Below are 26552 nucleotides of genomic sequence, written 5' to 3'. Positions count from 1 at the left end.
GGACTTCAATTTTTGTGTTTCTGTTTTGGTTTTCTTTATCAGTTCTGAGAGTTCTATCCTGCATCTTTTTTATTTGTTTTCTCTTGCTATCTCTAATACAATTTTTTTTCTAATCAACTAAAGAAAGGGAAAAAACACAACAGTATATATGAGAGCAAAGCTGAAATGAGCACGAATAGGAGAATAATTAGCTAAAAAGGAAAAGAAAATAAAAAATATATTGCTTCAGTCAGATTGCATTGAGAGTGCTCACATTCACTGGCCAAGAGAACTGGAAGTTATTCAAAGGCCGAAACCTTTCTGTGTCATATTCTCTCCACCACAATCATTATTGGAGGCAATAATATGCGTTGCACCACTGCAAAAGTTTCCATGTCAAGCAATGTTCATGTTCCAAACTAAGACAAATAAACTTGGTATGAAAAATACCTCAAGTTGTCATATATTTCAACTGCATTTGATATAGCATTATCATCATGTGTGATCCGTGTGCAAAAGCTTACTCCTTTCTTATTCAAACGCTACATCCAATACAAACATCATAAGTTGCACCCAACATAATTCTGATAGGATAAACTAGAGAAACAGAGAGAAGTAGTAGGCTTGTGTAGCAGCAATAATTCCTACTACAGATCCAATAAAATGAATAAATTAATGTATTTACCAAGTATATATTGTCAAACCAGACAGAAGCAAGCCACAAGAGGAGGAAAGAGAGGAAAAAACAACAAGATCATAGAATCATGAATATCTATTAAGGCAAGCCCTGTGAATTAAGGAAGCTTTGACCTCCAAAAGCAAGTGTGATTAACTATGACTTAATCTTAGCTTATTAAGTGCAACTTGATTGAGAAGTGACTATGATAGAAACAGGAGGAGTATAAATAAGGGAGACCAAGTTCCTCACAAACAGAGGTACCCATTTATTAAAGTGAAAACAAACTAGTATTTTGAACCAAACCCTCCAGATCATTGATTCCATATTGATAACCTGCAATTCTTTTCATGAATGTGTAGCCCTCTATAACCACCTGCCCTACATTTGCCATGGTAGAATTTGTTCACAGCAACCCACTTATTCAAGAAAATTTATCATCTCCCATTGGATGAATGTTCAAGCAACACCACATATGCACAATCTACAACCGCTCAAGTGATCACATTATTATGAAGTACAACTATAAAGGAGTATCCCTTCCAAGTGATCACAACCGTTCAATCAACGCCACACATGTATATTGAACAACTTGTAGGTTTCTTATGATTTAAAAAAAAAATGCAGGCACACCCACAACATTTTGGTCAATTAACGAAGACATGCAACCACCAAAACAACATATATCCAAGCAAACGCATAATAAGTTTCAACTTTCAAGCCATATTGTAGCAACTGCTTATTACCCAATTTTCTCCAAGTTCAATGAATACATGCATACATACATAAAACAACTAAAAAAAATTCAAATCCAAAAAGAGAAATGGAAAAAGAAAGAAGTTTGCAGAGAGATGTCAAGCAAGTGCCTGGGGCCTTTCACTTCAACAAGCTTGGCTTCACCACTGTATTCTCCATGGAAACGCCATAGCAGTAAATTCGGCATTCCACTAGATTAGCTCCAATAGTCTTGAGCCAGAAGTTTGCAGAGAAATGCTAAGCAAGTGCCCCCAACACAAGAAACAACAGCGCGGAGCTCATCTAAAGAATGGCAGCCCCAATTAACTCCTCTACATGTTGTTCCAATATGTGTTTCCCATTACTTAATAAGAAACTCCTTAGCCATGCCATCACGAATTTGCTGCAGATGGGATTCTATGCTACTCTTTCTTGTAGTATAAAAGTCATCAGTACTGAAATCTAAATGAGCATTCTGTAAATTCAAAGACTAATAAGTAAAATTGCAATGTGTTTAAAAAAAAACAGAAAAATTAAAATGAATGAATATAACTGGTTATATTCAAACACACAGAGTCTCCTATCAATAAAAGTTATTTTTTAACCCTATTAAGTAAAATTAATCAACATAAAGAGCAACTGATATAAAATGAAGATATCAAGCGAATGGTTTATTTATGTAACATGCCCCCTTTTCATATCTGGAAGCTACAAATAGGAAAAATATCAATTCTTAGCAATTAAACATAAATAATTGCTAAATAATCATTTTCAAATATATTTTCATTATATTTTCATGATAAAAAATAATTCATACTTAGCGGTTATTATTATATAATTTGATTTTAAACAATATATACCTTAATAATTTTTCTTGTAGTAATTATTATATTTTTAAATTGGAATTTTAGTTTACAACAAAACATTGGATATTAAAAAAATGAAACAAATACTCCAATCATGATGTTTGGAAATTAATAGTTGAAATATGTGAAGTATGAATAGATAAATATATTGCTATCCTATAAACTACAATTATTCTATAGGAATAAGGTTTTATATTTCTCTTGATAAAATAAACGGCATCTATAAACATTGGTATAAGAGAATCACGAGAACCCCTTGCAACCAGATAATACGCTGCTTAACCCTAAATGTTCCCAAAGCCGCAACCCTTTTATTCACAATTTTAGCGTTGCAATACTACTGGATCAACAATCAACAATCAAACGAATCGCACAGGAACCCCCTTTCAGCAGCCATAGAATCATGCTTCTTAACCCATAACGTGTTTGTGTGGTTTCCCTCTTCGTCACAGGCGTAAACCTAACTCCAATTCCAGACTATGGAATTACCGTTGAAAGAATAGTCACAGTAATATGAAAAGGGCACGAAGTTAAATTCCAAAATATTTAAATGGATTTAAAATTTTATTGATTTTATTAGGTCTGTTAACTACACGGTGTATAACGAAGAGGTTTGCATAATTTACTCAAATAAATTTAATATCTTAAAATCATAAAAATATTTTTTATTTAAAAAATAAGATGAATAATACATTATGAGAATATTTCATTTGCTGATGATGATTTGTCGTTAATTAAGTTTGTTGTTGTTAGCAAATTCGTCATGAGTGAAATAATAATGAAAGAGAATTTCTACGGTACCCCTAACTTAATTATGCGTATGAGTTATGACAGACAGAAATGTTACTGAGCTTGAGGGTCAAAAACTCAAAATGATATATAGGATAAATAACTAAATTCTTTCCTAAATGACAGACCGAAATGTTATTAAGATTTTAACTCTTTTGATTATTTATTTATCAATCTATCAAATTGTTAATTAGTTTTTTAATTAATTAATATAATTACTTATTTTTCAAAATAAAATAAAATTCTTTCAGTTTTATGTTATAAAAAAATTGAGTTACCATTTAAAAAAATGAAAGTCTCTTATTTTTTGAATTTTTTTGTTTCTTCAATTAATTATTAGTCTCTATGTACTATGTCAAAAAATGTCAAATGAAATATAAGGTCGCAGTTCCTAAATCAGCGAGAAATACAACTCTACGTTCCAAAGACAAATAATAGATCACTGTATTAGTTTTTCTTTTTAAGTCAAAAAAAATTCTTTCACATTTGAGGTATATATATATTTTATTGATTAATGAAAAAAACTTATAATTCCACTTTAGTTTTATCTAGTTTAAATTTTGTGAGATTTTTTTTATAAAAAAAATAGTTGATTAAATTCTTTTTTAAAATAAATAAATAAATAAATTTGGTCCCACGGTCAATTGTATTTTTGCTACTCAAAACTCTCGACATATTATTTTCAATCTAAATATGAGGGCACTTAAGTTGAAATTGTGATATGAAAATTTTTTAAAGATTTAAAGTGATAAATTTAGTAGAAATTTGATAAAATTATAAGATATAAGATAAAAAAAATTAATAGCAAATATTAAGATTTGACAAGGAAATCAAAACAATAAAAATATATATATTAAAAGGAAACTAATAATAATAATTAGTCACAACATATTATTAACGAATATATTTGTTGCACTTTTTATACTTTTAGGGAGGGACTATATTTTTCATTTTCATCCTCCAGGGACGCATGTGTCAACAGTGTGAGAAGACGAAATGTCAAAAAAAATATTATGACAAATATGTCCCTATGCTGACAATCCAAGTTGACAATCATTTCGGTGACGAATTTGTCCCTCCGTGCCACGTAGGTTATTTTATTAACGGTGACGAACGAAAGTTAACAGCAAGATATATATTTATCGCACTTTTTACACTTTCAAAGACTAAATTTTTTATTTCCATCTTTTAAGGATGCATTTATGAGTGAATTACACATTAAGGAACAAAAATGATTATTTACCCTTAAAAATAACTTACCAAACAAAAGACACACAAACATATATGATTCTAAAAGTCCATAAATTATTTACTTCATGAAACTATCCCAAACTGTTTCTCTATAACATGAACTATAGCTATAAGCACATGAATGTAGAATCCAATTTTATTTATGTGACTTCAAATGAAGCTTACTAGCATAGGCACGGCATTCAACTTTACTTGGGTGGTGGATTCGGAACAGTGAATCCTGAAAAAACAATCCCAAAAAGGTGTTATCAACAACTTGTGCAATTCATTATACTCCATTATTCCTTCTACATTGTAATTAGATTTTTTTTTGACAGATCATTGCAATTAATATTAAGCTTTTATACATTGTAACTAATGTTGATATTAAAATATAAATTTATTATTGAAATAAAGAGTTTCTTACTGTTACACTTGTAGTCAGCAGGTAAAGGTCTCCAACAATAGCTGAAACAGTGCATCACTCTCCTCCAACTAATCAAATCGGCATAGGTACCGGCATAAGGCGGGAAAACTGTTTATAAAGCCATAAAATTCAAATAAATGAATAATAATTAGTAAGATTCGTTCCTATTAAATTTTTGCTACCGGCCAGTTTGTGTTTAAAGGAATTATTTTTCCCCGTCTGTGTTTTAACTTTAAAGGAAGTGAACACTTATAAGAAAAAAATGAATTAAAATTATTCCATAATAAGTTAAATTTAAGTTATGCGTATTGTATTTTATAGAAGCTATTAAATGAAAAAACTTTTAAAAAAAGGCAAGACCCATAAGTTATACAAGAAATTTTATTTATTTCATTTCTTTATTTTTTTAAATTATTTATTAGATAAATTTATCTAACATCACCCAAATCTTCCTTTATCCGTGTGCAGTAACGTTGATAGAAAGCAGAGTGTTTTTTCATGCGAAAGAAAAAAGACGAAATGCTTTTGAATATAAATAAAAGGTTGAACTTTTTTACGGAATAGAAATAAAATACCTCTATACCCAAAATAAAGTAATTATTCATTACATGCACTAAAAAATAAAGTTGATAAATTATAAATTAAGTTCGTTTATAAAAAAAAGGTTTATGAAAAAAAATTATGTGCAAGGAGTTAAATTATGAACCTTGACCTTAATTTTACTTAACGTTTAATGTATTGAAAACATAAAAGTAATGAAACTCAATTTTTTTTGTTGGTAAAATTACTATTTCATTGGTCAACACAGTTAACGAAGTTCCCAAAACGACTGCTTAGACAAAAAAAATTTCCTTTTATACGTAGGAATGGATAAAAAAACATATCAAAATTTATAGTAATTCAATTATTTACTCAATCAATTGAATTCGATGATATTGTTTAGATAAAAGTTAAAATTGAATTTGAGTTAAGTTTTTTTTTCCTTCTTTTTTACTCACTAGGTCCCATAATACGTATGATATAAGAAGAAAAAAGTGACTAAAAAAATAAGTGTTATTTTAATTTTTCAATATAACATTTTTTCATTCATATCCCTAATAATACTAATGAAAAACATAAGTTACAAATGAATTAATAATAATAAATTTATTTTTGTAAAATTATTATACTCTTACATCTGTTTATTAGGTTTTCATAGTTGGTATAAAAAAAATTAAGACGACAAGGGACCAAAATAATAAAAAGAGAGGGAACAAAAAATATTAGTATTTTTATTTTCATTTTCTTTCCTAGTAGAAAGAGAGCAATGACTAACAAGTGATTCCTTTATTTTATTCTTTGAGAAATGCCTAGGGTTATACTTTTTAATACACTCTTTTGAACTTATCTTCTCATTCATTGAGATTTGTTGAAAATTACAAAATTCAGTAAAATTTACATCTTATTTTATGACTCTCTTTCTCTATTTTATAATTTTCAATATATTTTAACTCTCTTTCTTTATTTTATAATTTTTAATATATTTTAACCAACAAAAGAGAGTATATATAGCCTCTCTCCTAACTGTTAGAAAAAAAATAGTTGTGTTTTGTATGTGTGGTGCAAGAAATGAGGAGCGTGGCGTACGGAAACTAATTTCGGCATCCATAATTTTTTTAGAAATGGGTAAGTTCAGGAAAAGAAAATATCAAGGGAGGTATGCTTAGTAGTTTATGGAGATGCATTTAATAATTACCTATAGTATTTCTAACAGTCACGGTGTTAAACAACCTGTACGATAATGTGGCAGCTTTAACTTTACCTTCTTTATTTCAAATTACCTATCATTTTAAAATAATATACACGTGTTGTAAAAAATTATCACATTAGTTATTATAAAAATACTTTTTACTAAAGTACTTATATTTAAATATGAGTCATGAATTAATAAAGGTATTTTCTAAAATAAATAATTATAGTTTTTTAAAATTTTAAAGAGACAAATATTTTAAAATAAAACATGATTTTTAAAGGACATATAAAGTGAAATAAATATAGTATTTTTTTCGCTTTTAAAGATTACTAGAGGGGACAAAATTAAAAAAAAAAAGCACAATTTGAACTATGTGTATGTCTACTTTGTAAAAAAGTATCACTTTAACCGCAACCAACATTACTTATTACCAATTGCATACATATTTTTGTTTTCATCTTTCCATATAATTGAAGGATGGAAGCTAGGGTGGGAGTTGCACAATGTCTCCCACCACGGGAGAGTGTTTTAGTTTTATATATGTTAGATTTTATACTTTCAAGATTAAAGATTAAGACTTTTCTTTCTTTTTTTTAATCTCTTTTTCATTTTTGTCCCTCGGGCTCCCACTTTTTCCTATGTATCCTACCAATATCACGATTTGATTTCATCTTTTTTTACACTTTCATGGATGAACATGAGTTTATGAATAAATTTGACACTATTCATGCCAAGGCTAATGTTAATCACGTGGATCAAGACACAACAAAAACACCAAACAAAAATATCTACATGATAATCACAAGTCCAACAATGGGAACAATCACCATATCTTAAAAATCACAAAGTAACCCAAATTTAAAAATTTTACACAATAAAACTCAAAAAAAATCAAATGGGATAACACCCAAATTTTGCATAACCCAAACCTCTTCCTCATCGTTATAAGGGACCCTTGTAGTGTCGACAAGGACACCCTCATCATGCTCCTCCATGAGTCTTCCTACCAATTACATTTCGTCGTGACCACTACCATGTGGGTTTGACAAATTGTAGAGGTGGAGAAGAAGGACTATCTATTCATGTCAAAGGAGTTTTGGGGAATTATGAATATAGTTCAATGATATGGACGGTGTCTTTGTGATAGTTTAAGGAGGAGAGTGCATTTGTGGGGGTTAGAGAAGGAAGAAGAAGGGAATGAGAGAAAGGAAAAAAAAAAAAAGATAAGGAGGCGTTTGGTTTGGTTGTTTCCTATTTTCATTTTCACTAGAAATAGAAAATGGTGATGAAAATATGTTTTGTTGGATTTTTGAAAATCTTTTCAGTAAAAATATTTTCCAAAACGAACCAAAAAATGGAAACAATAAAATCCAATTTTCAGTTAAAAACATGAACTTCATTTTAGGTAAAATGAAAACGCGGTGACAATGAATATAATTTTAAGCAAATCTAAAAATACATTTCATTCCTTTCCTTCACACGTTGTGGAAAGGAATGTTTTTATTTCCTAAAAGCAGAAAACAAAAAGTTAAACCAAGCATGTTTTCAAAATTCTAATTTTTTCAAAATGAAAATAGTTTTCAGAAAATGAAAACAGAAAATGAAAATGCAAACCAAACACAGAAAGTAGAAGAATCAAGGACAAAATGGAAAAATGAGGAAAGAAAAGAAAAAAATATTATCCATTAATTTAAAATTAAATAGATCTAACGGTTAAAAAGTTGTTTCTCATGGTGGGAGATATGAGGAGGTTTCCCACCCTAGCCTCCACATAGTTTGTGAAAAGATATAGTAATGACACACTAAAAATACTAAACATATAAGAATCAAACAATTGAGAGAGAATCGAAGAAAAAGGATTGAGGAAGTAGCAACATACCCACTTTTCGAGAGAGATTCTTGCAAACACATCCCAATTTAGGATATGCATCTGTGATGGCTTTACAACACCGGCCATTGGGATTTAGCAAGCTTGGATCGTCCTTGTTCATATAATACATACACTCTATGTTAAGACCGCGCAGTTCTTCCTCACAATCCTCAGCAACTACCATTTTGTGGTCATGGCAAAGAGATAACACACAAATTGCAAGAATTGGCAACAACCAAATGGATTTGACATTGAAATTTGTCATTTCTCTTTTTGTTTTGTATCTCTCCGGTTTAGTTGATTTGATGAAATGTGGATTTGAAATATTCTTTACATCTATTTATACCATCGTTAACGAGGAGACTTTCATGAGTGACAAGTGCATATTAAACATTTGTGATACCCAATGTATAATAATTAATAACAATTAATTAATAATTAATAACAATTAATTAATAATCAATAACAATTAATGTATGCACTTTAAAACTTATTTTCTATTATAACATAAATTTATTTAGGCTTCCCATGAATCAATAACCTCCAAGTACAATTACTATATCAAATTTCACTTATTTTTCCAAATGTCCTCTTCACCAAATTTGGTTCTTGACGGTGCCAATGATTTATTTGAAAGTAAAAATAAAATTTAAAATAAAAACAAAAACACAAAAATCAGAATAAAAAAATATAATCTTATATAGAGTAAAATAGATTTTTGGTTGCTTATTTGTATTTTTATTTCCTATTTTATTCTTTTATATATCATTTGTCTTGTGAAGTGACCAAGTTGGATAATTGGAACAAATAAGAAGAATTAAAATATATTCATGTATAATAACTTTGATCTAATTTAGAATAACAATAAATAAAAAGAGAATAAATAATTTATTATTTAATTATTTTATCATACTAAATTTATTATTCTCATTTTCTTATTTAAATTAAATTTTCTTTTAAAATTTTACTATTGTATTTTGAAATTATATAATGTCGTTACACACACGCATATATATATATATATATATATATATATATATATATATATATATATATATATATATATTTGTAACAAATATTTTCAAAAATAAATCACAAAATTAAAAACAACATTTATATAGAAATATAAGAAATTTAATATAAATTTTGTATATGTTTAATAACTAAATGTGTAAGATTAAATATAGAGTTTTCAAAAGTGGTAGCATGTGTTAATTTTATTGTTAAAAGGTTGCATGCATATAATTTAATTTTTGAACTTTACAGCTTCATGTTAAATTAGTCATTTTATATTAACTTAGTCAATGAATTTATTAACATAATAACATTTTAGTCATTTATTAGCATCATAACTTTTATTAACTTTGTAGGAATAATTATCTTTATTTATAAAATGTTACTTGCACATAATATAGTTTAATCATTAATTTTTTTAATTCCATGTTAAATAGTCTATTTATACTTAATTAGTCCATGAATCATTAACTTAACAATCTAGTCTTTGAAAATTTCAACTTGATAATAATTTAATTGTTATATTTAATAAAATTTCCATTAATCATTAAATAATCCTTTTTATATTAATTTGGTCAACGAATTTATTAACTTTATAACATTTTAGTCTTTATTCTTTTTGTAGGAATAATTTAGTCTTTATTTATAAATGTAGAACTTCATAACATAATTTAGTCAACGAATTCATTTCAAAAAAGATGCAGTGGGTGAAAAGTTATCAATCAAATCAGGTTAGGGCAGAGGGCACATTTTCCTGTTTGGGGTTCTTTTAGAAAGAATTTCTCCAACTAGGGTTGTTTTGGAGATATTTCCCAGGGGGTGCTGTTTTGTACGTAGCTGGCCATACATGGCGCCAGTGCTGATGGCGCCTTCGACAGGGACGAGCCATGTGGCCATGGAAGCGCCATTCCCTACAGCGCTTCCTCTTTTGCTGAGGTGGCTTTGGAAGCGCCAGCATTAGTGGCGACTTGGTGAACGCGTAGCCCTAGGTTAGGTTGCAGCGTTGCAAACTAGCCTGCAGCAGGGAAGCGCCAGTGGTGGTTGCGATTTTGGAAGCGCCATTGGTTCCTGCGACTTGCATGAAAATGCCAATGGTTATGGTGTTTGAAGGTGTTTAAATACCCAACCAATACCCAGAGTCTTGTACATTTGTTCTGCGCTTTCCCTTTGAATATTTTACTTTCGTTTTAGTAGCTTTGGCATTTTGGTGACTCTGGAAATTTCTGTGGTATGAAACATTTTTTTTAAAAATTATATTAGCTTTTATGTTTTTTGTTCAGCACTTTCCCTTTGAACATTTTGCTTTCGTTTTGGTAGTTTTAGCATTTTGGTGGCTTTAGAAATTTCTGTGGTATGAAGCATTTTTTTTTTTAAAAATTATATTAGCTTTTATGTTTTTTCTTCAGCGCTTTCCCTTTGAACATTTTGTTTTCATTTTGGTAGCTTTGACATTTTGGTGGCTTTGGAAATTTCTGTGGTATGAAGCATTTTATTTTAAAAAAAATTATATAAGCTTTTATGTTTAAAAGGCTTGTTAGTGTGTGTTTAAATGTAAAAAATAAACAGAAAAATTGTGTAACGATGTTTATTTGAAGAAAATATTTTGAATATGAAATTTGTATCATTTTTTTAATTAAATTATGTTGGTGTTGATGAACGTTTGAACTTTGAATTAAAAAAATTATAGATGATATTTATTTGAAGTAAGTATTTTGAGTACGATTTTTTTTTTAATATGAAGTTGTAGTATTTTTTTAATTAGATTAGGTTGGTTTGTTGGTGTGTTAAAAATTTAGAAACGTTGAACTCGAAAGTGTTATTTGATGCTTTGTTATTTCTCGTACTACAAATATTTTATTATATTTGTAGTAATTTTGTAATTACCTTTTTCCATTTTAAAGTTATTAATGGTTAAGATTAATTATTTATACTACTAACTTCGTTAATGAATTATTAAATTTTCTGTTAAAAATGACTATGTTGAAATTGTTCATTATTTATAAGTTTGTCCCATAAAATTAATTTGAAGTTAATTAAATTTTTTTAAAAGAGAAATTGAATGTGAAGTTCCAATAAAGAGATCTTTTGTGATTACATTTTATTAGTTTTGATTAAAAGTTTTATAAAATCGTTTGTGTTATTTAAGTGTGTTGATGTAAAATTTATTTAAAGTTAATAATTTTAATTACATCTTGATTAGTTTAAAATTACTACATTGAAATTGTTAATTTTTTTAAAGTGTCTTAATGTGAAATTGATTTGAAGTTAATTTTTTTTTTAAAATTAAGTTTTATTTTGAATATCTTGGATTTAAATATCTTGAGTCTGTAATACAGGATGATAGAGAAATTGAAGGGGATGTGAATCATCGCATTCAAGCAGGATGGATGAAATGGAGAAAAGCATCGGGGGTGTTATGTGATGCAAAGGTACCGATCAAGCTAAAGGGAAAGTTTTATCGGACTGCGGTAAGACCGGCGATTTTGTACGGAACAGAATGTTGGGCGGTCAAGAGCCAACATGAGAATAAAGTAGGTGTAGCGGAGATGAGGATGTTGCGGTGGATGTGTGGTAAGACTCGACAGGATAAAATTAGAAACGAAGCTATTAGAGAGAGGGTTGGAGTAGCGCCTATTGTAGAGAAGATGGTGGAAAATAGACTTAGGTGGTTTGGGCATGTAGAGAGAAGACCGGTAGACTCTGTAGTGAGGAGAGTAGACCAGATGGAGAGAAGACAAACAATTTGAGGCAGAGAAAGACCCAAAAAGACTATAAGAGAGGTTATCAAAAAGGATCTCGAACTTAATGATTTGGATAGAAGTATGGTACTTGATAGAACATTATGGCGGAAGTTGATCCATGTAGCCGACCCCACCTAGTGGGATAAGGCGTTGTTGTTGTTGTTGTTGTTGTTGTAAGTTTTATTTTGAAGTTTCAATAATGACTTTTTGTGATACCCATTTTGTAATTTATTTGACGTGTTAAAATATTGTTTTTGTAGGTACACGATGAATTCGGTTATAACAGTGTTGTATTTCAATGGATGGGTATATGAAGATAATGATGGTGTAATATTTGAAGGCAGTAAAAAAGCGATTCAGATTAAACGTGGAATTAGTTTCAATGTTTTGAAGAAAAAAATTGGAGATAAGGTAAAGTTACAAAATAATGAAATTATTTCTGCTATTAGCTGTAGATTTTTAGTGTCAAGAAAATATATTGCCTTGCAAATTTGTGATGACGAAGACATTGAAACAATGTTGGAAAATTTTAAACAACAAAACCAAATGTCAGTTCTGAAATTATACATAGAAAAGGATGTGACTAGTGGTTCAATGTTTCATTCTGTCAATTCGCTTACATCATGTGAAAATTATTTATTTAATGATGAGACACAACCGGCAACAAATATGAAAAATACATAAAACTATTCTAATTTAAACATAACATATGAAACTAATAATAATAACTAAAACTAACGTAATATAAAAAATTTAATTCTAACCTAATTTAAAATTACTAATTTACACTACATAAAATTATTCTTAATCTATCATAACAAATATTTAAACTAAATGTAATCTACCATATACAAAATTAATGACTTCAAATAATTACGAGTAAAATAATTTAACATACAACATCACTAATTTAAAATACGTAAAACTATTATAATTTAAACATAACATATGAAACTAATAATAACTAAAACTAACGTAATATAAAAAATTTAATTCTAACCTAATTTAAAATTACTAATTTACATTACATATAATTATTCTTAATCTATCATAACAAATATTTAAGCTAAATGTAATCTATCATATACAAAATTAATGACTTCAAATAATTACGAGTAAAATAATTTAACATACAACATCAGTAATTTAAAATACCTAAAACTATTCTAATTTAAACATAACATATGAAACTAATAATAATTAAAATTAAAATTAACATAATATAAATTTTTTAATTCAAACCTATTTTTAAATTAATAATTTACAATACATAAAATTATTTCTAATCTATGATCAAATATTTAAATTAAATGTAATCTACCATATACAAAATTTAAACTAAAGCTAATCTAAACTTAATATGTTATGGTACCTAAAATTATTCCTAATCTAAAATTATTAAATTATGGTACCTAAACCTATATAAAAAATTTCAACTAAACTTAATCTATCATATAAAATTATTCCTAATTTACCATATAAAAAATTATTCTTAATTTATCATATAAAAAATTTAAACTAAATCTAATCTATCCTATAACATTAAGAATTGAAACTAAACTATACAAAATTATTATCTTACACTACCTAAACTATACAAAATTATTATTATCTTACACTACCTAAACTATACAAAATTATTATTATCTTACACTACCTAACACCATTTTATTATCAGAATATAAACATCTATATAAATAAAAACATACAAAAGATTCAATATATAACTTACAAATTTTTTACGAAAATGGAAGAACACCAAGCAAGAACAACACCAACCAAGCAAGAATAGCACCAACCAAGCAATTCTCTCTTCACACAATATTTCACTCTGCAAACTCGAAAACGCAGGCAAACAATTGAAGGCCAAACGCAGTTTATAAACGAAAGAAAAGCACGAAGCGCCAATGGGAATGGCGTTTCCCTGCACCTAAGTTGCCTAGCCCTGCTGCCTTCTGCTGCTGCTGCTGCTTGACGAGACAAGACGGGTCAAAGCGCCAACACCACTGGCGTTTTGCAATACATGGTCAAATCGCCAATTAGGTTAGCACGTTCCTCCAGCAGTTGACACTTGTCCGCCATGCATGAAGTCGCCAGTTCTACTGGCGCGTCCCATGCTGGGTACGTGCAAAAACAACACCCCCTGGAAAATACCTCCAAAACAGCCCTAGTTTGGGAAATTCTTTCTAAAAGAACCCCAAACAGGAAAATTTGCCTTTGGCAGAGCATACTTAGAATGTGAATTAGAGACCTAATTTAAACTTATAAAATCGGCTTATTAGATAAAAATTATCCCTTTAGACTCTTCCTTGGTCATATCTAATCGATAAGGGAATCTCCAACAGAATCTCACAATTTGGTGTTAATAATTCTCAGCACATGGAAGTCCTAAACTAAATCTCACTATGGCACGTGTTTCAACTCTTTCTTCATGTTTCAACACATAGAAAGAGCAAATAAACCAACCCATTTGTTATTTTATGATTTACACATAGTAATTTGTTCAAACTTGAAGAATGCATAATCATTTTCAAGGGCATTAATGTATTATGTAGTTATTATTGCAGAGTTGTAGGTGCAGTAATAATGAATGAAAAGAGTCCCAAATAATAATAACAATAATAAAGAAGAAAAGAAGAATGAAACAGATTCCCATTTTGCAACCGAAATTTTTATCCACCTGAAACCATTGCTGAATATTGAGGCACTTGATTCCACTATTTGAAATTTCTATATAGAGAAAATTTGATGTAACCCTGTTAGAACCATTAGCAATTACATTTACTTAAAAACCCTCACAAGCCTCTTCCTATCATAGGCATCACTTACTGAAGAGCGTATGTTGCTCTTAGATACTCTATGATTTCTGCACTTTCAAACATTTCTATCCCAGTGTTTGGATCTTCCAAAAAAGGTGCCTGTGAGTGTGAATCATAACCATAAACTCATCATCATTCACAAACTAAATACCAAGTCATGAAACAACTGTGTTTTGCATAAACCTGACAAACTCACTAGAAAAATCAAATACCTGGAAAGTTCCAGTTTTCTGATATAGTATATTTCTCTTTGGGCTACCCCTAGCACAACTAAAATGAAACATGAAAGTAAGTCACATGAAAACACAAAAGTATACATAATAGATACATATAGCCCAACTATGCATAATACAAATTTAAGTATATATAATATATATATACATGCATGTCTATGAAAATTAAACCAAGGAATTTAACAGTGAAGTGATATATAAAGGGGGAAAACTAATTTTGGGGTATACATAAAGAAAAAAACATCTAAGAGAAAAAAATCCTTCAACTATGCGCTGCATTACTCAATTCACTCTTAATTTTTTGTATGACACTTTATTTAGAATCACAAACAATAAATCAATGTTATACAATTCACTTGATGACAATGCAAGAAAGAATATTTTTTCCTAATTAATGTAGAGGAAGTGTAGTGGATGAGCTTTGCTCTTTGCAGGTGGTGGTCATGGGTTCAAGTCATGGAAGTAACCTCCATGCAAATGGAATAAGGTTGCATATCTAAGCCCTCCTACAGACCCCTAGTGTATATAAAATACAACTACTATTTTTATTTATTACTCTTTGGATATAAATATAACTATTAAAGCTAGCAACTATATAGTCAATAAAATGGGTAAATGTGTTGGGTCTCTCAAGATCTGGTTAAAATTGGTTTTAGTCTCCACTTTAAAAATAGTAGTTTTGGACCTTGTATTTGTAAAATATGGTGGATTTCATCATTGGTCAAGTCAAAATGAAGTACATGATAAGGGGCGAAATCCACCACATTTCAAAAATATAAAGACCAAAACTACCATTTTTAAAAGGTAGGTACTGAAACCAATTTTGACCAAATTTAAGGAACTATAACATATTTTACCCCCACTAAAATTGTAATAATTCTTCATCCAAAGGCCAAAGAGTACGGTTCAAGAATGCTCCATAAGATAAATGTAGTTGTATAACTGTGAATTACAACAAATTATGTTTTCTATAACAACCCGCCAAAAAAATTCTTATTAATTGGGAATAAAATCTAACAGTTGGTTGCTCACAAACATGGGTTTTACCAGACAAGCAAGTGTGGCAGCTCCAATTCCACAAGTACTTCACGTACAAGTTTGCAGAAAGGAGACCCCTAAAAGAAACAAGTATTTCAAATTTAAAATTCTGTTCCAGCAGATAATGGCTACATTATCATGCATGCTGATCTATAATTTGGAGATAAAAGTCCTGAAATAATTAAGCATTAGAATGTATGGTTTGTATATTGTGGACCAACCCCATATGCCCATAATTTAAGTGGCTTTGGAGGGAACTTCGCTGGAGTATAAGTAGTCCCCTGAAAGCATTTATCCAATAGTTATAGTATTTTTTGCACAGATAAAAGTGAAATCTCAATGACAACAAAAAATGAAATTCATGCATGTACCTGCCATCCTAGCATATGCTAATAATTCCATTGATTTATTTTGGAGAAAAGACTACTTTTGTTTTCAATAAACTTTAGTTAACACTAAAAACCTCCACTTAAAAGAAAAGGAAACAAGTTAGACAATACCTTTGAAATACGACTAAGCATACCAAGACCAGCAGTTAGGGTCTGCAAAAAAAGATAGCCTTAGATACTATCATCAATGATACAATTCAACTTTCAAGTGAAAAACCAATGATGGTGGAGCCAGGTTCTAACCGTTAAAAATCCAAGTGATAAAGATAGAGGAACGTTTCCATCACCTACATAACAGAAAACATTAAAAAATGGGATACTCTCAATTGTGTAAAGCACAAAGAATCAGTCATGCTCTTAAAAATGAAAAGAATATACTTGCACAATGTTATATTGCTTAAGCATATATATGCAGTACAGCAAGATGGTTTCCGAGATACGTAAAATAAGGAAATATCTAAACTTTCCTTCTTTTATGTTTGTAAGTGACCAAATGCACATTTCCGAAATGTATAGGCAGTAATTGTTTCTCTCCAACTAACTTAAAATTGGTTTTTAGCAAACTTACCCAAACAAAAACTGATTTTGATTACGATCAATTATTCCATTAATCGATTATTAAAATAATATAATTTTCTCCACATATGTAATTATATTTTATAGATTGAAATGCAACAGGAAAAAAGACTACATGGCATAAGCACAATACAGAAAAGGGTATATATAGGAAGACACAAACCATATTTGTCAACCAAATACCGAATTATGTCATCTGATTCATACATTGAAGCGCCTGTGTTTGGGTCAACCTGAAACCAATAAAAAAAGAAAAATGTTATTTCTCAGTTCTCACTCAAAAACACTATGTAATCATCATGAAGCAAGATAAGGAAAGTGATGTAGATAACAAGATGAAGAAAAAAGTATTGTAAGGCAAATCTTTCAGCAGCAACCTCTACAGAGAAATTTATTACTGCAGCTTTAGATCATTGTTTGTACTATTTGACTTAAGTCATCACACATCATCAAATGATATTTATATGAACAAAATAGGAAAATGTCCAGAGTGTAGATCCTCCTGAACTCTATCAGATATAATCATTTATCTTTAAAATTTGAAGTTTAGGAGCCAATGACAATGTAAGAATGCACAAGAATTCATCAACAACTACCACATAATTTTTTCATTAATTTCATCCAAGTAGTTTAGATTAGTCAACTTTAGTCCCATCTTTTTAAAATACACCAGAAATCATAACAAAAAACTAAGTTTGTTTTGTTGTTTGATTTAAGGAATCAATCTTACCATGTAGGGGAACTGCAGTTTGCCACCCATCTCTAGAACCTTTTGACGGAAATTTGGGCCATTTCTTGGACAAGGATAGAAAAGAACATCAAGGTCCAAAATGGCAACAATTTCTCTAACCTGTATGGAGTCCAATATTAGCCCGCAACAAAGAATGTCACTAAGACAAGTTTGTTATTATGCCTAATATTCTATCCAACAGATAAATGGAAAGGAAAATATAGCAATTAATCTTGATAGTGGAGAGCCGGATTAGAGTTCATCCTTTGTCAAGTGAGCTACCATGCTAACCTCCACACTCAAATTCCAAGAATCAAAAGATGAGCATAATGAATGTTTAAGATTTCAATGATGGTAAAGAGGTTATGACTCAACATGAAAATCCATTTTGGTACTTACACTTCACACAATAACAAGTCTGTATCCAGCTAACTACATGCATTGTACTCCCCTCCTCCCTCCAAAAGTTCCCCTAACAGTAACCCCATCAGTTGTTTACACCAAGACAGGAAACAGAATCTTAAAACAGAAGGAATTCTCATGAAGAAAACTTGAAAGAGAAGTCTATTTGAATCCTTAAAAATTCATACCTTTCGGCAAAATGGACAGCTGCATATGGTCCAACATGGCATATAATCAAAGAACAAAACAGCACTTGGAATTAGCAAATTCTGTAGTGTGGCATGTAAAAAGCCAAAAGTCTAATGTAAAGGTACGAAGGCAAAACAGAAAGCTAGTTATCTAACTTTGCTTTGGGAAAAGAAGAAGGAATAAGGAAGTATTTAGTCCATGCATGAATGCAAAGAGAATAAATTAGTGTCAGAGAAAATAAAGTACGTCTCAAATTCATATATCTCAATAGGCTTCTCTGGGCGAGGGCCTAATTTTGCTGTTTCTTTTATGGTAACGCCTGAAATCATACTACTAATGTTAACATGAAAAATAAGGAGAGGACTAAACAAAAAATATACAGAGGCGGTGGGTGGGGGGTGGGGGGGAGGGGGATTCTTGAACGGTTGACCATAAAGATGTTGCTATGAGATAAGTATTTTCAAAATTATTCCAAATTGTATGTCACAGAAAACATAGGAATGTGCCACAATAAAAGTGTAAAGAAACTATCATTAACAACAACAATAACAATAGCCTTATCCCACCAAGTGAGGTCAGTTACATGGATCATAAACACAATGCTGTTGGACTCAGTAAAAAAACAATTTTTTGGGGATATCATTCACCATACAATCCATTTTAATAACTTTTTCCAATGTACTTCTTAGTCTCCTTTTACCCCTTTTCATAGGTCCAAAAACCATGCGATATGCTCTCCTCTCCAGGTTAAAGTGTCCTCTGCTCCTTTTCAAAGTGCAGAGATACTATCACCTCAAAACAGAATCTTTATCACTCAAACCAGACAAGATGAATGGTTGTATTTGGGAACTTGATAAGCATTGCTGAGATATGTATAATTTTAAATATCTGATAATATTTCTTTACCAGTAAGACAGCTAAAGAGATCTTTCGAAATATTTCACACACACAGACATGTATTTTTTTATCCAAATTTCGTGGAAAAACTAACCAACGGAAAAGTAATGATCCAGATAATAATAGGTAACATTATTTTTCCTCTATCCATGTAACACTTGCAAGTCAACCAGATATTTAATGACTATTAGGCAATTGACCTAATTAACCTGGTTTGCAAAATAATGAGCACTAAACATAAGAGAATGTAGGTACTACCATTAAGTTCCAAAGCATATTCATCTGGAGGAATTTCATCCTTAGAAACAATTGAAAAAGAATACCTGCCATGGCATAACAAAAGCACAAAATGTTTAAAATTTCAGCCAGTATCTTGATATATTTTTACATATAACACAGTCCTTTTAGAACACCCAAAATCAGCTCCACGAAATCTGCAGTCTGCCAGTAAATTATGTTGGGCTGGTTTTCGAATACTGCTTTGCTTTATGTATACAATTATACATTGAACAATAATCATATGAATCATTTATGCATTCAGAAGGATCTTTTTACAACCAACAGAAAGGAAAACTCCAAAATCAAAACAAGATTTCTTAATTATGATCTTCTACTTCTTTGAGCAAATATAAATTTTACTCAATAGCCCTAGACAAACACAATAAATTAAAAATATGTTCAATTGTAATACAATACGTTTAGAAGTGAAGCTACCTTCAAATTAAGTTGCATACTTTAATCACAGAATGTGTGTGTGTGTGTATATGCTTATGCTGACACCAATCTTATGACGTAGAATTCTAAACATAACATCTTTCAAGGGAAGCCAACTCCAACTAGTCTTTCATAGTATCATGATCCTTCTATCAGAAAAGCCACAACATAACGCCAACCAATTCAGATGCTTCTAGCAGTCCTCATTTCTCTTATTGAAACATCAAATAATGCTTATGCAACCATTTACCTAGAGTTTTCTCTATGTATTAACTTGTGTTATAAACATCACACAAGTAATCAAGTACATAACCAACTCAAGCCACTGATAATATTTTACCACCACTCTTCCTATATAGTTACTTCAACTCAATAACTATCAAAATCTCTAACCAAGCAATACTGTGCCCAAACTAGATACAAACTAGGAATTCAACCCCGTATGCGTTTAAGAAAATATAATTTTATTGTTACAAAAAAAAAAGTCAACCTTAAATTTCCAGATTCACTTCTCACTCTTTTTTTCTAAAATCTGTTTTCTTAATTAATTTTACACTACTCAGCAATCAATTTCTCATCCATATTCAATCAAGTTTTTAAAATTATTTCCAAAACAAGTGTTTTAAAAACCCAAAAACAGAATCGGCAGGGTATGTCTTCTCATTCTCTTCTTCAAGTTGAGACAAATTTTTAGAAAGAAGAAACATGCTCAAGGGACAAACACTTTCAAACACGCTGATGGAACAAACAAATTTTAGAAAACCAGAAACTAGAAAACAAACAAGGCCTTAGAAGTTAGAATTTAGGTATGCTTGTGACAAAACTGAAAACAGAAAAAACAAAAGAGAAACCAATATGAAGAAAGGGAGCATAGTTACCCAGAAACGAAAACTCCGGTAGCAAAGCGAAAGAGCAAAGGAAGCAAAGCTCCAAATACTTCACTGGTCTTGTCAGGTCTGATTGCAAAGCGTTTAGGCTCAGGGGGCTTGAAGTTGGGGGGAGGTGCAATTGTCACTGACGAAGCATTAGAAGTTGGTTCTTCTTGTTGGGTGCTCACAGAAAAAGTGGAAGAGATTTCTGACATGCCCCTAATGCAAAAGCTTCTTCTGGGTATTCTTCTTTTGGGCAAAGAAACAGACCCACGAACTGGGAATTGGGAGAGACTCAAAGCTCCAGCCATAGTCATGACTCTGTAAAAAGGGACACAGACACAAGTTCCTCCAAGTTCCAACCTTAGCGCGGTTGTTTGGAAGTCTTATTATATGGTGTGAAATAATCGAGCTAGGTTTATTAAGAAAAAAATTCTTAATTTAGAACATGATAAATATTAAATTGTGTTTTTAGGACATTGATTTTTTATTTATTAAAATACTGTAAAATTTCATTATTTATAATTTTTATAATAAACATTTTATTAATTAATTATCCATTTAATTCATATAATTCTCAATCTTATCTCTTATAGTTTTAATAGTAAATTTTCCTGTCCTTAAAATTTAGATATTAATTTCTAAAATGTCAATATCATTAAAAAATTTAACTAATAAAATTAAAAAAATTAATACTAAGAATCTCTTAAAGAATTAAAATGTAAATTTTAAGAAATAAAAAATCAATTTATTACACTTGAATTAAAAAATTCAGTTATTAAATATAATGATTAAAAAAAATAAGTTTGATAACTATAAAAATATAGGTAATTAAACATATTATTTGGTAACTATAAAAACATCACTACATAGGTAATTAAATATATTTAACTTTTTAATTTTTTAACGAATCTTCTAAAGATACTCGTTAACAAATTTCTTAGGATATTTGATTGTGTTACTGTGAAGAGTTATATTGTAGTATGAGGTTCACGAGCACTCATCCATTCAAAGTACATATTAGGATTTTGTCCACTCTAAGCTCGTGTGACAACGTGTTCAAAGTCATTTCATTTTCATGGTTTCACGTTTCACGTTTTTTTTCCCTTTCCACAAAATGATTTTCTAATTAATAATAAAATTAAGTCAAAAGATTGTGTGTAACCAAATAAAAAGTCAAAAATTGTGTTTGTGAAACGTGGCGATTGATGTTCACGTGATTCAGACGGAATTATTTATTTTGGATTCCATCCGGTTGGATACGTATTGAATTGGGCATATTTTGAATAGCACGTGTGGATTTTCAATGGTCAGGGAATAACTAATTTTACTGTCATTTTTTGTTATTTGATATTCTTATTATCACTTTTTGAAAAGTATTGAAAATATATAAAAGTGTTCTTTTATGTCCTTTTCACATCTCCATTCCTTTTTCTTTCCTCTTTTCCATTTTTTTCACCACCCTTTTCCCTTTCTTCCAACATCTCTTTCTTCTCATTTCCCCTCTCCCAGATCTCTCTTCCCTCTTCCCTTTTCCCCCAACCTTTACACCTTCTCCTTCAAGTTTCAACATTGATGGTAAGTTTTTCTTTCTTATTTTTATGCACAATGAAAATAAGATTTTATTGTATTTATTAATACCAAATACAACAAAATTATATTTTTATTATGTTTTTTTTTGTTTTGAAAAACAATACAATGAAAATATAATTTCATTATGTTTCGGTTGAGAAATACAATAAAATTGTATTTTTGCTATAGTGATTTTCAAAACAAAATAAAATTATAAGGAAAATACGATTTCGTGATATTTTTCAACCCAGAAGACAATGAAAATCGTACTTTCGTTGTATTGTTATTTTGTTTTGAAAAAACAAATATAATCATGTAGTGTTATTTTTTCAAAACCAAACAAAAATCACAACAAAAATATGATTTTGTTGTGTTTCTTAACCCATAACACAATGGAATCGTATTTCTGTTGTGTTGATTTTCAAAAACTACAACAAAAATACGATTTCGTTGTGTTATTGGATGAATAACACAAACGAAATCATAATTCCATTGTGAAATAATTTTTTTTGTTTTGTTTTTTAAATTATTCAATTAATATTTTATGCTTTTGATTTTAATTTTTATTTACTTTTTTTAGATAGCTCGTACGAAGCGTACTGCCTATGTCTTAGATGTTGAGGAACAGATGCAACATGTGACTACGTCAGCATGCCATGATGCAGTCTTGGCTCGACGATAGTAGTAGTAGGAAGAGCTACAAGCTGAGGCACGACTAAAGCCAAAGCTAGAGACACATGCATAGCCAGAGGCAGAGGCACATATACCACCTGTTGATCATATCATCAGACCCTTATCTGAAGGAGACCCTATGGATTTGACTCTGCTTTGGTCCTATAAGGACCATGTAGTTAGGCATGTATGGATTGGTAAGCCCAGAGGAGAGCTAAAGCTAGTTAGTCATGGTGGCAATGTTATTTCCTACCCACCTAGGTGATGGTGAAGAGGTACATGAATAGGTTAGGATTGAAGGGTCTGTATGAGACATGGTGCACGTCCGTGAATAAAGGTGTAATCAACACATTTATCAAGAAATGACAATGTTAGACCTCCTCCTTCCATTTTCCAGTTGGAGAGATGGCCATATCCCTTGATGATGTGTCATGACTTTTACATCTTCCTATCACAGGTCGTTTCCTTGATCACACAGACACAATGTACACTAGGAAGTAGATCAGAGGTCTATTGAGGTCAGAGCTTGGCATTATGACAGACCAAGAGGCAGATGCTGCAACGTCATCAGGCAACAGGGTGACTCTAACTTGGTCATCAGGCAACAGGGTGACTTTGCTAGTGCTAAGGCATATTTATTGCATTTGCTCGACAATACCATATTTGCTGAGAATAACTCAACACATGTAAACATCTGCTACTTGTAGTACCTCAGTGATCTGGATCACAACCACGAGTACACTTGGGGGGCAACTGCCCTAGCTAATCTTTATGACCAATTGTCATATGCTTGCAAGTATATTAGCAAGCAAATGAGAGGTTGTATGAGTCTACTCGTGGTAAGAACATTTTTTTTGTATTCATTATTATTTTTTGTTGTACTACTTGATGCTAAAAATATATTTCTTGTTTTACATGCATGGGTGTTGGATTATGATTGCAGGAAGCAGTTTGGGACTAGGTGGTTGTCATTGAGGGGTACCGACAAGGCTATTGGGATCAAGGCGTTGTTGGATCAGCCTTAGATGACTAATGTTGTCTGGTCCCTATATGCATCATGCAGAAACCTCAAACCTTTGGAGGACCAAACATTGTACTCTGGCTTCATCAAAGTTGGGGCATACATGCAGCCATATCTACCGAAAAGGGTTTTGAGGCAGTTCAGGTACATACAGAGGATCCCCTTGGACCCACCCAAGAATCCTACTGCATATGAGAAGTGTTGTGAGACATGGGCAGAGTGAGAGCAACATGTGGTGGCAGTGGGCAAAGTTGTTCCACATAGGGCTCCATGGGCCTGCACTCCAGACTACTTGCCTCGGTATTACAAGAATTCATATCCATACATGATTTCACCATAGGAGGGAGGGCCACCACATGGTCTTGTATGTATTCCACCTCAGCCTGGTGGTGGTTAGATACCATATTATGTTTTATTTTTTTAATGAAATAATTATTAATTGTATTGTTAAATATTTATGTAGGATCGATTCCAAATGATGTCAGTGTCCACGTAGAGACTACTAGACATGAGAGTTGTACCTAAAGGCATACATAGTCGTTAGGTCATACAACAACTTCTGTTGATGGCACAAGAGGGTCTTGTTGCTGGATGTGGCTTAGTCGAGGAGTGGTTGTCACTGAGGAAGAAAGCCAAAAAAGGTAGCAAAGGAGGTGGCTCACATGAGGACATTTGTTCATTTGTCATTTTGTATTATTATGTATTCGACTTATGATATTTTTTGTATAAACTTATTTGTATGTACTATGAACTTATTTTTAGCAGTTTATATTTGTTTTATTTTTATGTTTAAGCAACACACACCTAGTAATGTAATAATGAACAAAATTTTGATTAAATTCAGAAAACAAACAACCACAACATAAATTTCATCAATTAAAAATATGACTAAATAAAGTTATCATCTTCATTAGAGCTTGTTGTCGTCATTGATCACACATCAGAGCAATGATCTCTTCGGCATATCTTGGTTTACGTAGCAGGGCATAGATTTCTTTTAAAGCAACAATTGCATGCAACTTGATCGAACCTTTAGAACTAAACTGTGAAAAGATGAAAAACATCTTCCCCACTTTATTGTCGTCTTTAAGCTCCATACAGTCGTACTCAACACAACCATTACCTACATATACAGGTTTACAGTAAAAAAACCCTCAAATAAGCCTCTTTCACCTTCGATGACATTCGTAATTATTTTCCTCAAAGCAAAATTTCCTCACTAATTTGAATTAATTTAGTATCATTAGGACATTCAAACAATATCCCCTCAAAAGTTGATACCACATCACACAACAACAATTACTCCTTTCATCTTCAATCCAATATGATGAAAGATCCAACACAATGCATTGAGCTTCCTCAAACCACTTGTATTTATTACCATCTTATATTGTTCTCTCGTGAGTCAATTATCAACAATAACCAAGATTGCACTGACAAAATAGACGTTAATATTACATTGAGCTCTATAAAGACATTGTTGGCTTATCAGACTGTCATAAATATGGTTGTTAAATCACAATATAAAATATTAAAGTTCACTTTTTAAAAAAATTTAAAAAATAAAAAATAAATACAACATAATTATGATTTTGTTATATAGTAGGGGTGAAAGTAAAATCACATAATGAAATCTTGATTCTGTTGTGTTACCTGGGATGCAAAATATTTGCATAGTGGAATTATGTTTTCGTCGTACAATTGGAGGTGAAAAAAATTAACAACAAAAATACGATTTTGTTGTGTTATTTGGGATGTAAGAAAATTGCACAACGGAATCAGGTTTCTGTTGTGTAATTGGGGGTGAAAAAAAATTAACAAGGCAAACATAATTCCATTGGACACTCGTACAATGAAAATGTATTTCCATTGTTATTTTTTTCACCCCCAATTGCACAATGAAAACACAATTTTGGTGTGTAATTTCTCAAGGGGAATTTTTGGGATATGGCTAATGTGCACCCACATGGGTAATACCATTAGCAAAATTGAAGTGCAAATAGCAATACCCCAATGGTTTGGATCAAGGCCCGTTATTCACATACCATTGCTGCTAAGGCTACTTCCATGCTTTAAGAGAAACACAAAAGAACCTACAACTACAAATCTATCCCTAAGTCCCTCACCCCTTTCCCTCTCCGCAGTCCCTCTATCAATAGTCAATAGTATTGTACAAAAGGGTCGTCATCACTTGTTGATTGAACAATTTTTTGAGTTATTTTTTTTAATTTTATTTATTTTTTAGAATTGTGTAATGCACATGTTTTACTACTAGTTTCTAAAAAACTCTCAAGGATGCACTCCTCCCCTTCATTTCTCTCCTCTCTTCACCGTTATCACTCATTTCTCTGTTCTCTCTTTGCACTTATTCC

At 30.8% G+C, this 26552-nt stretch overlaps 2 protein-coding genes across 3 annotated transcripts; both read right to left on the bottom strand.

Moving 5' to 3' along the window:
• Nucleotides 1–4347: 4347 nt before the first annotated feature.
• LOC102669326 (uncharacterized) lies at nt 4348–8601 on the bottom strand. Its single transcript, XM_006594157.4, has 3 exons — nt 8314–8601; nt 4703–4810; nt 4348–4516 (listed from the first exon to the last, which is right to left on the bottom strand). Exons 1-3 carry the CDS (start codon nt 8567–8569, stop codon nt 4485–4487), a joined length of 396 nt encoding a protein of 131 aa, XP_006594220.1. The 5' UTR covers nt 8570–8601; the 3' UTR covers nt 4348–4484.
• A 6113-nt stretch (nt 8602–14714) lies between these two features.
• LOC100792004 (uncharacterized) lies at nt 14715–21306 on the bottom strand. 2 transcript variants are annotated; one of them, XM_041008155.1, is made up of 12 exons: nt 20925–21306; nt 19591–19655; nt 18682–18754; nt 18435–18453; nt 17845–17964; nt 17278–17347; nt 16782–16825; nt 16650–16691; nt 16371–16430; nt 16159–16226; nt 15091–15148; nt 14715–14977 (listed from the first exon to the last, which is right to left on the bottom strand). In XM_041008155.1, exons 1-12 carry the CDS (start codon nt 21230–21232, stop codon nt 14885–14887), a joined length of 1020 nt encoding a protein of 339 aa, XP_040864089.1. In that variant the 5' UTR covers nt 21233–21306; the 3' UTR covers nt 14715–14884. The 2 variants fall into 2 exon arrangements, with proteins under 2 accessions (XP_040864089.1, XP_040864090.1); XM_041008156.1 differs by lacking the exon at nt 19591–19655 and having other exon boundaries at nt 20925–21002.
• Between the last annotated feature and the right edge of the window lie 5246 nt (nt 21307–26552).

This window comes from Glycine max, chromosome 13, assembly GCF_000004515.6.
Source record: "Glycine max cultivar Williams 82 chromosome 13, Glycine_max_v4.0, whole genome shotgun sequence".
Classification (NCBI taxonomy): domain Eukaryota; kingdom Viridiplantae; phylum Streptophyta; class Magnoliopsida; order Fabales; family Fabaceae; genus Glycine; species Glycine max.
Note: the sequence above shows the minus strand (reverse complement) of the source record. Positions and strands in the feature narration are given on the sequence as shown.

Excerpts from the sequence above, each read along its gene's own strand:
- LOC102669326 (XM_006594157.4), bottom strand. The coding sequence starts at position 8,569 with ATGACAAATTTCAATGTCAAATCCATTTGGTTGTTGCCAATTCTTGCA. Across the intron at positions 4,811-8,313 it reads GAATCTCTCTCGAAAAGTGG|TTTTCCCGCCTTATGCCGGT; the intron begins GTATGTTGCTAC and ends CTTTATAAACAG. Across the intron at positions 4,517-4,702 it reads TGCTGACTACAAGTGTAACA|GATTCACTGTTCCGAATCCA; the intron begins GTAAGAAACTCT and ends TTGTTTTTTCAG.
- LOC100792004 (XM_041008155.1), bottom strand. The coding sequence starts at position 21,232 with ATGACTATGGCTGGAGCTTTGAGTCTCTCCCAATTCCCAGTTCGTGGG. Across the intron at positions 18,755-19,590 it reads ATATGCTTTGGAACTTAATG|GCGTTACCATAAAAGAAACA; the intron begins GTAGTACCTACA and ends GTATGATTTCAG. Across the intron at positions 15,149-16,158 it reads CTGCCACACTTGCTTGTCTG|TTGTGCTAGGGGTAGCCCAA; the intron begins GTAAAACCCATG and ends GTTTCATTTTAG.